This window comes from Argopecten irradians, chromosome 5, assembly GCF_041381155.1.
Source record: "Argopecten irradians isolate NY chromosome 5, Ai_NY, whole genome shotgun sequence".
Classification (NCBI taxonomy): domain Eukaryota; kingdom Metazoa; phylum Mollusca; class Bivalvia; order Pectinida; family Pectinidae; genus Argopecten; species Argopecten irradians.
The window spans coordinates 17,517,078-17,529,642 of record NC_091138.1 but is presented as its reverse complement, the minus strand read 5'-3'; the positions used below and the strand labels follow the sequence as shown (position 1 = coordinate 17,529,642).

General features: G+C 34.0%; 1 protein-coding gene across 1 annotated transcript; it reads right to left on the bottom strand.

Moving 5' to 3' along the window:
* Nucleotides 1-4,506: 4,506 nt before the first annotated feature.
* On the bottom strand, nucleotides 4,507-12,217 carry LOC138323054 (growth factor receptor-bound protein 2-like). The gene is made up of 6 exons (XM_069267381.1): nucleotides 12,095-12,217; nucleotides 10,507-10,604; nucleotides 9,984-10,127; nucleotides 9,414-9,588; nucleotides 8,821-8,838; nucleotides 4,507-8,390 (listed from the first exon to the last, which is right to left on the bottom strand). Exons 1-6 carry the CDS (start codon nucleotides 12,170-12,172, stop codon nucleotides 8,208-8,210), a joined length of 696 nt encoding a protein of 231 aa, XP_069123482.1. The 5' UTR covers nucleotides 12,173-12,217; the 3' UTR covers nucleotides 4,507-8,207.
* Nucleotides 12,218-12,565: the final 348 nt, after the last annotated feature.

Sequence of the window (12,565 nt, the reverse complement as noted above, 5' to 3'; positions counted from 1 at the left end):
GACCTTCATTCAAGGTCACAGGGGTCAAATAGGCTAAAATCCTTTAAACAACTTCTTGTGAATAACTAAGCGGCCTAGAGACCTGATATTAGACCTGTTGCATGCTGGGATGAAGGGCTACCAAGTTTGTTCAAATAAATGACCTTGACCTTCATTCAAGGTCACGAGGGTCAAATAGGCTAAAATCTTTAAACGACTTCTTCTCAAAAACCAGAAGGCCCAGGGTACTGATATTGGGCCTGTGACATGCTTGGATGAAGGGCTACCAAGTTTGTTCAAATGAATGACCTTAACCTTCATTCAAGGTCACGGGGGTCAAAAAGGCTAAAATATTTAAATGACTTCTTCTCAAGAACCAGAATGCCCAGGGTACTGATATTTGGCCTGTAGGATGCTGGGATGAAGGGCTACCAAGTTTGTTCAAATAAATGACCTTGACCTTGGGGGTCAAATAGGCTAAAATCATTTAAACGAATTCTTGTGAATAACTAAGAGGCCTAGAGACCTGATATTAGGCCTGTGGCATGCTGGGATAAAGGGCTACCAAGTTTGTTCAAATGAATGACCTTGATCTTCATTCAAGGTCACAGGGGTCAAATAGGCTAAAATCTTTAAATGACTTCTTCTTAAGAACCAGAAGGCCCAGGGTACTGATATTGGGCATGTAGCATGCTAGGATGAAGGGCTACCAAGTTTGTTCAAATAAATGACCTTGACCTTCATTCAAGGTCACAGGGGTCAAATAGGCTAAAATCTTTTAATGACTTCTTCTCAAGAACTAGAAGGCCAAGGGTACTGATATTGGGCATGTAGCATGCTTGGATGAAGGGCTATCAAGTTTATTCAAATGAATGACCTTGTTTCTCATTTAAGGTCATGGGCGGCAAATAGACTAAAATCTTTAAATGACTTCTTCTCAAGAACCAGAAGGCCCAGGGTACTGATATTGAGCATGTGGCATGCTGGTAGCATGCTGGGATGAAGGGCTACCAAGTTTGTTCAAATGAATTACCTTGACCTTCAATCAAGGTCACAGAGGTCAAATAGGCTAAAATCTTTAAACAACTATGTTGTATTGTACTAATAGTCAGATGACCGTTAAGGCCCATGGGCCTCTTGTTTCCTCAAATTTCCTGTGCAGATGTGATCTTGGATTTTGACAATAAAGTTTGTTCTTTCTATGTCTTGGACATAACTGAAGGGATCTCTATGAAGTTTTATGTAGGTTTCATTTAATTAAAAATATTTTCTACTCTTTATCGGAAAGTATTTAATAAGGAATCTTATGTTTTCAGATGTAGTTTCCATTTTGTGAACGAGCAGTAAACGGCATTGATAATAACATCATCAGAATGTTGGTGACATACTGAAGAGTACTGAATGGGTTTTTCTAAAATGAAGGGTTTGTTTGGTTCTTATTTCTCCATTTTGGAGTGAATATAAATACAACATAGCAGACATTGGCTTATTAATCTTTGACGATTTAGTCGTGTTGCTGATGGCAAGAACCAATATTCCTCTCGGATCTCGTATTGCGTAAAAGAAATACAAATGTATGAGGCAAAGTTTTAATGAAATATCTGAACCAAGAAGTCATTTGTTTGTTTCTATGTATTTTAAAAACAATATAAATATTGCAACAATGCCAATGGTAATAGTACTGTATCCCTATTTTAGCAGAGTGCTACAAAAACTGTTAAATAACACCACTGATGAATATTTAAAATTGATTGTTTGAAAATGCCAAACAAAGAAAACTATTCTTTATAAATGTAATGAAGTACAAGCCAGATCAAAATCCAATCAAGCATGGGTTCTAACCTCTTCACTAAGCCATTGTTTGTTTGTTTGTTTGATTAATTTAACGTCCAATTAACAGCCAGGGTCATGTAAGGACGGCCTCCCATGTATGCAGTGTGTAGCGTGTATGAAGTGCATGCTTTGGGAAACTGTGGTATGTTCATGTTGTGTCTTCTTGTATAGTGGAACTGTTGCTCTTTTTATAGTGCTATATCATTGAAGCATGCTGCCGAAGACACCAAGCAACATACCCCACCCGGTCACATTATACTGACAATGGGCAAACCAGTCATCCCACTCCCTGTTTGCTGAGCGCTAAGCAGGAGCAGAAACTACCACTATTATACACTTTGGTTTGTCTCGGCCAGGAGACAGAACCCAGAGACTTCCTCACAGGGGCGAGCTCTCAACTCAAGGCCAAAAGTGAGCAGTGCCAAGGGAGGCATTAGGAAACAAAGTTAGTTAGGAAGAAGAGAAAAGTTAAGATCCTAAATTTAGCCGCCTTTTACAATCATACAATAGGGGCACAGGGATCTGAGAATTAGTTACAGATTAAATAATCATGGACCCACCAGATGTATAGGATGATTTTGAAAGGAAAATGACGATGTAGCCGCTACAGGTAGGCGGGTTAGAAATTTTGAGTCTGTGAGTTTCCACCCTTTTGTATATTGTACCATGTAGAGTATGATTTTTATTGTTTTTTAATCTAGACCTCTAAAACGTCTAAAAATGTTCTTAGGGCACTCTGGTGGGTCCATGCTTATATAATCTGAAACTAATCCCTGTGGATTAAACGTTCTCCTAGCCTTTATCCACACGGCCATTTTACCATTAATTCCCATAAAGAAGCACACATAACGCCAATCTTCAAAAAAGAAACAAACAGAATGCCAAAAATTACAGACCTGTGAGTTTAACCAGTATTGTCGTAAAAACTTTGGAATCAATTTGCTGAAATCATATTATGGACTTTTTGGAAAATAAAAAACTTATATGTGAGGAACACTTTGATTTTCGATCAAAAAAATCTACATCATTGCAACTACTTGAAGTTGAAGCTCATACCAGGCTTTAAAGACTTGCCATACCCAGAGCGTCTACAGAGACTAAATCTGCCTACCCTAGAACATCGAAGGAAAAGAGGGGACCTGATAAATGTTTTCAAAATCCTGAAAAATATTTATGATGAGCGCGTCACATCATCTGTTTTCCAAATGGATACCAACAGCAGGACAAGAGGACACTCCTTAAAAATATTCAAAAAACGATGTAACACGAATATTCGAAAACATTTCTTCAGTTATAGAGTTGTAGATACCTGGAACATTTTACCCCAGCATGTTATAGATGCAGCAGATGTCAAGAAATTTGAAATTCTTTTAGATAATCATTGGAAAAACTATCAACAAACATTTTAACTATAACATATGCTTATTAACTCAAATGAACATTAAATTACATGTATATATTATATATTCTGTACACTCTACAAATAGCGAGTAGAAGAATATGGATACAAAAAACATTTATAATTACACTAGAAGTAGTAATCATTGTATCCTTGAATTCATGTAATATTGATATGGATATAGAGGCTAAATGCCTGCATCCATTATATGTAGTATTAAATCGTATTAAAGTTACATACCTTTGGTAACGTACTTTTTCTTAGGATTGTCCTGTTGATAACTTATTCTATACAACAACTTACAGTACGTTCTGAAAAATAGCGGTAACGAACTATCGTGATTGTATAACACATGTACATTCTATGGCTAAATATTTTATTGTGGCCATTTGGTCACGTCCCTGCGTGATCTCTTGCGTTTGTCGTGACGGATTTTACCTTACAATTTTCTTTTCTTTGTGTTTTTCTCTCCTGAAAAAGTACCAATTGGATTTAAATTAGATAGAACGAGATCATTTGTTGAAAAAAAAATGTTATCCCGATATATATCATATCATAAATAATTAGTGAATTTGTAGACCTGTTACAAGTGTATTTCTCTTTACTGTTTTACTTTAAAACTACATGTATTGTATAGGAATGCCATATATCGTATAGTCTTGTGGTAAGCGCTGTCCCAAAAACTTTCTAAATGAAAAAACGAGCTTACGGCTTGATTCCGTATGGTATTAACTAAACTCTATACCTAGACTAATCGTTGTACAGATGCATTAAAATGAATAAATATATGCTAATATTTCTGGCTTATTGTAATTTCATTTCTGTACATCACGAAACTTGTTCACGATTTAGTGTATTGGACACCCTCACTATTCCAGGGGTTCCTATCACTGACGTCAATCTAATTCCATAGGAGTGTTTCAACGAAAACCTACAGGATGACTTATTCATACATCTGTAAGATCTGTAAAATTGTTCAAATATACAACAGAGGTTGACATCTACTCCACATGCCTTTTGTTCTTGTAATCATAAAATTGTCTAATTATAACTTTATTTACCTTATCCCTGTAGCTTCGAATGAAAATATATGTACCAAGCTTATTTCATAACAAACTTGGTAAAAATAAATTGCATCACTGATTCAAGTCACAGACCTTAACTCTGGACCATTCTGTATCGGCCATCTATGGTCTTCTAGCCAATATCGGTTAAGGCCAGTTTTCCTTGTGAGAGCAACTGATGAAGAGGTTAGTTAGAGGACTAGATGGGTCAGATGAAACAGACAAGGAATACATGGATAAAATAAATTTATTTTCATCACTAAACCACATGTGCCTATAACTGTATGCATAGCCTACCCAGAGGTTACAGACGAGGCAGGAGACATGATGTGGCACACAATATGTACAACATGGTTAAAAACCAGACTAGTGCTTCAACAATCGTCACATAGCAAATCATTTATACAAAAATAGATACTCATCAGAACAACACCATCCCAAGGCTAACATGCATAGTTAATTAACACACTGTATAATGTAACCAGAATGTTCACAGATTCAAGCAGTTTCTGGTATTGCCTATGGATATATGTGAGTAAAGAATCATTATAATCACTTGACTCGTATAAAAATGACAAAATGTAGTGGCAACCAAAAATCACTTGTGCATCTTTCCTTAAATATATGCTAAATGCACAAGTATAAAACCATAGCATTATTTCATCAAGACAAATTAGAACATGTAGTTTGGATGAATAGTACACTAACCGCAAGGTAGAAAATATGTTTTAAACAAGATCCTTACCCGTGTCGGAGTAGTACAGAGAGTAAAATACTGCTGATACCCTTCCTGTATGTACACCGTTCCTATACATAAATTTTTAAAAAGTGATGAAATGAGGGGGTGCCTAATATGACCAAGTTTGGATTAACCTTCCACAATATTATTGCACTTATAAGATATAACAAAGAAACCTCCAGTACATTTGTATACAGTTTTCATATTTTCTGACTTTTTTTATGGTCAAAGATTAAGACCCACGGTTTACTGCACTATGTTATGCTAAGCTTATATAATTATCACAGGGATTGATACAGTGATAAAAGTAGCGTAGCATATGGTGCAGTCAACCGTGGGTCTCTGAGGATGACATCGAGTCTTCATTTAATTTGCATTGAGGCAAGTGAAATTGAGGCCTCATAAACTGGGAAACACTTATTGAGAAGAAGACAGTTGAGTTAATCAAGGTATGATCTTATGATAAAGTTTGTAAACAAAATATACTTCGAACACTGAATACACAGGTGGCCTTGGTTTCTTTAATATAATTCTCTATTTCACAAACTATTCAGGATGTACTACCTTTATATTGTAATGTTTACCGGGTAAGAAAGAGAGTTAACTGAGACAACATTTTAATGCTTAATACTCGGAGAAATACATGTACATTTAAGGAAGCCTGACTGCTTTCATGTTCAAAGTTTAGTTATACATACAGTTTCACAGCAACCATAAATGCAAGAAGAAACATTAAATAATAAAAAAGAACTAATACAAAGTATTATGTATTAGACATAAATATGCCCCAATGTACCTCTATATGTCAAAGCAGAACTTGGTGGGAAACATATATAGGTAAAATTATATGCAACCTTAATTAACGCCTGCATTTCAGGGACATGAAAATAAACGAGTCCTTCCTGTAACAGGTAACGTTCTAGTGAGAACTGTACATTTAACATCAAGAAGTCATTAAAAGGAACTGGCCAGATTACACTGAAATAAAAGGATAAATCACTTTCATGATGATTGATAGTATTTGATTGAGCATGTGATTGAACAATAAACGGTCAGATATAGCAATAATTGATTACCAAGGTAAATCTGAAAGGATTTGCAAAGTATCGTGTTTCATACTAAAATTTCAATAGCATCCGTGAAATTGTTGGAGTATTGCTAACCTTGACTCAAAGGCATATATATCTATAATCTACACAGCTTATACACTATCAGGCAAATACACTATCAGGCAAAAACACATTTAAACATTGTTACACTTTTATATGATTCTAAAGAAAACAGCACATAAGAATGCTGCCACTATGTTGGGTAGCTAGCATAATGATAATACAATAACCTGCAATCAACATGCATTGACATGCAAATAACAACCAATACAAAAATGTAAAAAAAAAAAGGTGAAGCTCAAGTTCACTATTGTCATCAACCGTGTTTAAAAAGTCAAACAAAAATAAAGAAAACTATACAAATACAGGTCAGAAATTTATATAACAACCTCCATAATAAAACAGGTTTTACTCAAAAGTAAAAGTGTCATATACAAGTACAGTAGTTCTTTTTTGAAGCGGTTCAATTAATCAACATTTTTGCATGTAAACAAAGATACTGTACACATCAATTCTGAAATGAAGACAATTTCTTCAATATTCATCAGATATGGCATTTATGTACCCGGTACATTGCTATTTGATATATACCTATTGCAAGGTTTAAAACACATTGGAGCAAATAAAACTTGTCTGATAATTCTAACTGATTTGACAATATACTATATTTAGAAATCGTCTTCACAATACCTTTCTGGGTTTTTTTAAACATCTTAATCACCATAAATTATTGTCTTTTTAGTACATGAAATTAACCTTCACAAATATAAAAAAACCATGTACACTTTAAAAATCAAAATACAAAACTCCAATATTTGAGAGACATAACCATCAACAAGGAATAAACATTTTGTATTTGCAATAAAAAAAATAAAATGAGATTTTGTATTTTGTAAAATAAGTCAAAGTGTATACGGTATTAATTCTATATGTAAACAAGATTTGAATGCTTGAAAGCAGGTATTGTATAGTGAAGCTTTTAACTCCTTTCATGTAAAGTTGGTATAACGTTTTAGAAAGCTTTGAATGAAAATAATATTTGGTATTACAAGTTAACTGTCTAATATTAAAAACTTTGAATGATAATATTATATTACAAAATATTTAATAGCAATACTTTAAAATCAACAATATATTAATGCATTGGGTATTTAAGGAGTTATCCAACTTACCTTTGTATTGCTTACCAAAGAGAATGATTCAGTTATAATGTAATATACCAGTGTGGCTGTCATGGGTATATATACTCAAACTGTGACAGGCCTAACAGGATACACTCATGAGTACACAATGATACACATTAAAGGTAGTTTTCATAAGATCATTGGTAAGTTATTGGACGGTGTAGAATTAACTGTCCTACAATATCTATCAGTTTAACTTTGGATATTTCAATGAGCAGAGAAGCAAAGTAAATTCAAAGACATTTCAATATGCATCATGTATAGAAGCAAAGGGAATTTGAAAACATTTCAGTGAATAGATCAAATTGGATATTTCAATAGAAGCAAAGAAAACTTGACAAATTTTGTGTAAAATAAATTGTGTTACCTTTTGCCCCAAACTACAGTTGAACTTGGAACATTACATACAAATCATTGTCACAAAGCTCAACAAGTAAAATATGTATTCTGACTAAAATAAAATTTCAAAATTCTACAACATATAAAATACATGGTGTAATAAATCAGATCATTGGGTTAAAATGAGACATTTCTGTGCCACATGTCATTTCAGCACTTATAAAAAGCATTCACACATATACCACTATGGCAAATGGTAACAGATCTGTGCAGGGCGTCCCCAGACTAGCGGCCCTGGAATGAGCCCTCTATCACATTCAAAGCCAAAGGGAGCAACACTGTTTCAATAGTAGTATGTTTGTTTGCACTGAAAACATCACAATTCCTTTAAGATATGGGTTCACTAGTGTCTGAACAAGCACAAGGATATCAATGAACCAAATACCAACTAATGGAAAAGTGCAGTGTGGCAGATAGCCTGAACAGATTGAATTCCCTCAGTGTTCCAGCACTTGGAATCCAACCCTTGATGCAAGGATAGCAGTGTTGAATCAATGGACACTATAAAGTATCCATAACATATACATATGCTGCAGGAAATAGTCCGTCCCTATTACAAGGTGATCCGCTCAGTATACCACGCCACCAATTTGAACAGTTTTCTCCAGTCTTGATGATAATGTCACCTTTCTTGAATGAAATTTCATCATCATTCTGTCCTTCGAAATCGTACAGGGCTCGCAGCTGTGACACAGAATAATAAACAAATATGCATTATACATCACTTTGGTACCTCATAAGATGGTTATCAATATCACACATTAAAAGCCATTATAAATTAAATTATGTGAAGCAATTATCTACTGATGAATGTTCCAAGTAATTCTAATTATAAATTTTATGTGAATTTCTCTCATAACTAATGTGTTATAAACATTAAAATGTACAAAGTGTATTACTTAAACTACTAATTCAACGGAATAACCATATCAAAACAACTGAAAGATCCGAGAGATAAAAAGAACAGATTGTTTGAATATCAATGCATTTAAATTTGATTACAGGTATAAACTAATATCTACATATCAACAAGAATATCAACTAGGGTTTACTTTGCTTGAAGAGTATTTAAAATAGATAAGAAACTAAAACAATTAGACAGTAAGTTTCTTACCTGAACTTCATCTTTCATCTGAAATGCAAAGTATTTTTTATATATTTTAAAAATTAATTTGTTTTTTCAGTGCATATATTTACCTTTCTTCTAAGAAAACAAACAGGTAGTGATTTGTTGATCCTTAGCTAAATGCAGTCTTAATATTTTTATAAAAAGTGATCAAATATCTTTTCCCTTATAATAACATCCTGACAAATGTTAATTTATATAATACAGGATCAGAAGAATTAAGTGTTTTCCTTCATTTACAAAAGTTAATTAATTTACACTATAACCATCAGTTAAAAGTTTGAGCTTCATATTATTATTCAGAAAAGAAACATCTTAAGTAATTAATTGCATCCCGAAACAAAAAAATGGATTGAGGCACTGTCTGATTGTGCAGACAACAAAAGCAATGCAAATAATTTCATATACTACTTTTGTGATAATTAGTACATATATATGTACACAAATAAACTTTAATTATTTCCCAAATGATAAACATTTTTTTATGATCTGTCAGCGATGGTGCATCTTTAAATAACTTTGTAACCCTGGTTAATACTGGCTGCAATACCCGGCCAGCTACTACTTAATCAAATACTTACATCTTGTTCTGTTGGAACCATATCCTTTAAAACCATATCCTGTGAACGACTGATGGACTTTTTTCTGTGGTTTTCAACAAGCGCATTGATGGATGTAAATTTCTGCACCCAAAGAAAATAGCTACCACGCCCATCTCGTAATATTTTGAAATGCTGGACAGTATCTCCCCCTGTTCTGTAAGAGAAAAATCCATATAATGTTTTAATGAGATCTCAGTGTTAATGATCAACTTAATTCAGTCATAGCTGGTACTACTTTCAGAGTAATCTGGCCACCAGTCTCTAGAATATTGAAAAAAAAAAAGTCACTAAAATTTTGCTTGATTAATTATTTTTGTCTCTACTACATGTCAGATTCTAAAGTTTCAAGCTAGGGGGAGATAATCTAGTAAACAACTCTCCTGAGAAAGTCTTATCAACAACTAATGGTCTGGTGGCCAGGGGAGATAATTCAGTCTACTTTCTGAGTAATTGAATACTAAATTAATCTGAATATCTGTACTGATAGCGACAAAACTGTTCAGTAGCTTTGAAATTTGTATGTAGGTCTTCAAACATGACAACACTTACTTCACTGATAAAGAAAACTCTCCTTGTTGACTCTCACTGTTTCGGACTAGGAAAGCTCCATCAGGATGAATATATGCACCAGTGCCATCTTTCTGTATCAACATTTTTTCAGCCTGGAGTCTTTTTACATCCCCCAAGTACCATCTGAGAGGAAATGTCTCAATTTTAAAACACAATTTTACATTTTAATGTTATAGCTAATAGACTATGGCAAGTATAATTTTTATTTCCCATATCAATTGAAAAATTATTACATACCGGTACATGTATATAAATCATTATCTCACTTATTCTCAAAGTGAATGTGCTATGGTATACTAGTATACCAATATTTCATGACACATTTCACCTTTGATAATTGATGTACATGATATGATTGAATGTCTTAAAATTTTATATATACATATTTGGGGCCTCGATGCCAAGAGGTTAGAATGGTTCTCACTTATAAATCCTTGTTTCAACAAATGCATTCACAAAAATAATTTTTTAAAAAGTTAAGAATTGATATTACTATACATACGGAGCTGCTTTCCATTCAATGTAATTGTTTGGGATGAACCCTTCCTTTCCACAGATCTCTGCTTTGAACCAGTTGGCATCTTTTTTGGTGTCTGTTATCTAACAATAAAACATTGTTAGACAATTAATAGCTGAATGAACAATAACTTGCATTGATATACGTCAAGTTTTAAACTGACACATAGAAATTCATAATCTTTATTTTATGAACACTATATGTACTCATTGGAATTCATTACTCTCTTTATAGCTTATCAGCAGTTAAACTAGTGTCACTGCGTATTTTTGATGCAGAGAGTGAGACTGTTTCATCAGTGCCTGTATAGTGGCTCTGGACTGGGTTGATCATTGGTTACTATGAAGGACCTATATTTCAATAGTTAAAGCATTTGGATAATGTTTAGAGATCCGAGATTTGAGCCCTGGTACCACATTATCTCCTTTCCTGCTACAGCCTTGCAATTGGCATCAAACAAAATAATATAATACCCACATCTTGTGTGTCTTGGAGGGTGGAGGTTTTGAAAAAGGAGGGAGGAGACTGAGTGTAGGCTAGCAGGACTGAACTGGGCCAATCATTAGTGACCAGGTTTAGAGCATATAGTGTCCACAGGAATCTGAGAATTAGCCACAGATTATATATTTATGGACCCACCGGAGTACCATATGAGTCCATTTTTAGACGTTTTAGAGCTCTAGATAAAAAAAACGGTAAAAAAATTCCTACTCTACATGGTTTTATATACCAGAAGGGTGGCAAGTATATAGTACCATGTAGAGTATGATTTTTATTGTGTTTTTTTTTTTATTTAGAGCTCTAAAATTCTAAAAATGGTCTTAGGGCACTCTGACTGGTCCATGAATATATAATCTGTAACTAATTCTCAGATCCCTGTGATAGTGTCTAGAATCTGGAGGTCCGGGTCATGAGACATTTTCTCCCCTTCTATTACGTACACCAGCTGTATCAAATTTGCATATACATCTGCAACTGCTAAAGGTATATATTGTCCTATTAGTTGTGTACCGATGGTGTCTGATGTCATGATTCGTGACAAGAAAAGTCAACCTTCTATGATCATGATAACTAAATAATCCTGAGATAAAGGCAAACATTATATAGCGCTATTGGAAATGGTTCCGACAGATGATATCCTAATACACTCATCTTAAATATAACATTTTCTTTGCCAGCTAACTGGAGTATGCACATTATTTGGCCTAACTCAAAGAAAGAAAAAAAAATCTTGTGCATGACTCATACAGAAGATGACGAAAAAAAGTCATTCATGCATTTTGTAGTTATAACGACGTTTTAATCCTCGGGTCTTTATTAACACGCTGAACCTGATACAAACAACACAATGATTTCTTTCTACATATCATTACAACAATGAAGAAATGATAAGGACATGAATTATATTTCTATATCTCTAGTCTCTTTCCAAATTTTGGGACAGACGTAAACATTATCTTCCCATATTATTGGGAGTACAAAATCGAAAATTCGCAATATCAGAAACGTAAATGTTCTAAAGATGATCATGTTGTGCAAGGAATTAAAAATCGAATACAATGCAATTGCAAACCTTCAATGTTACGTCTTTTGAAAAGCTTAATTCGTCTTCTGCCGTGGCTTTGAAGTCGTGCTTGGCTCTCGCCTCCATCTTGGATTTTGTTCGCTCTATTGTCTGTGGAAGATTATTGCGCGTATTGAGGTCGATGTTTCCATGCTTGTTAAACTTCAACAAGTTAGAAAGACTACATTAACGGTATAGACAAATCATACGAATATGTCAAACTACAAAACAAGATAACATTACATTTTTTTTTTACTTTGAATTCAAAATAGGATTTATATATAATGGCGTAGTTAGGCGATTATTATTGTGAGTAATTAGGTTGTCAGAACTTTCGGGGTGCCAACACAAATCACACAATATTTTTGTGCTTTAGAGCGCATATCCAACGACTAGAACTTTGGCCACGAAAGGCGTCCATCGATAGTCAAATACTTTTATTTTTAAATACGACCCGTATCAGAATTAAATTTCAATGAT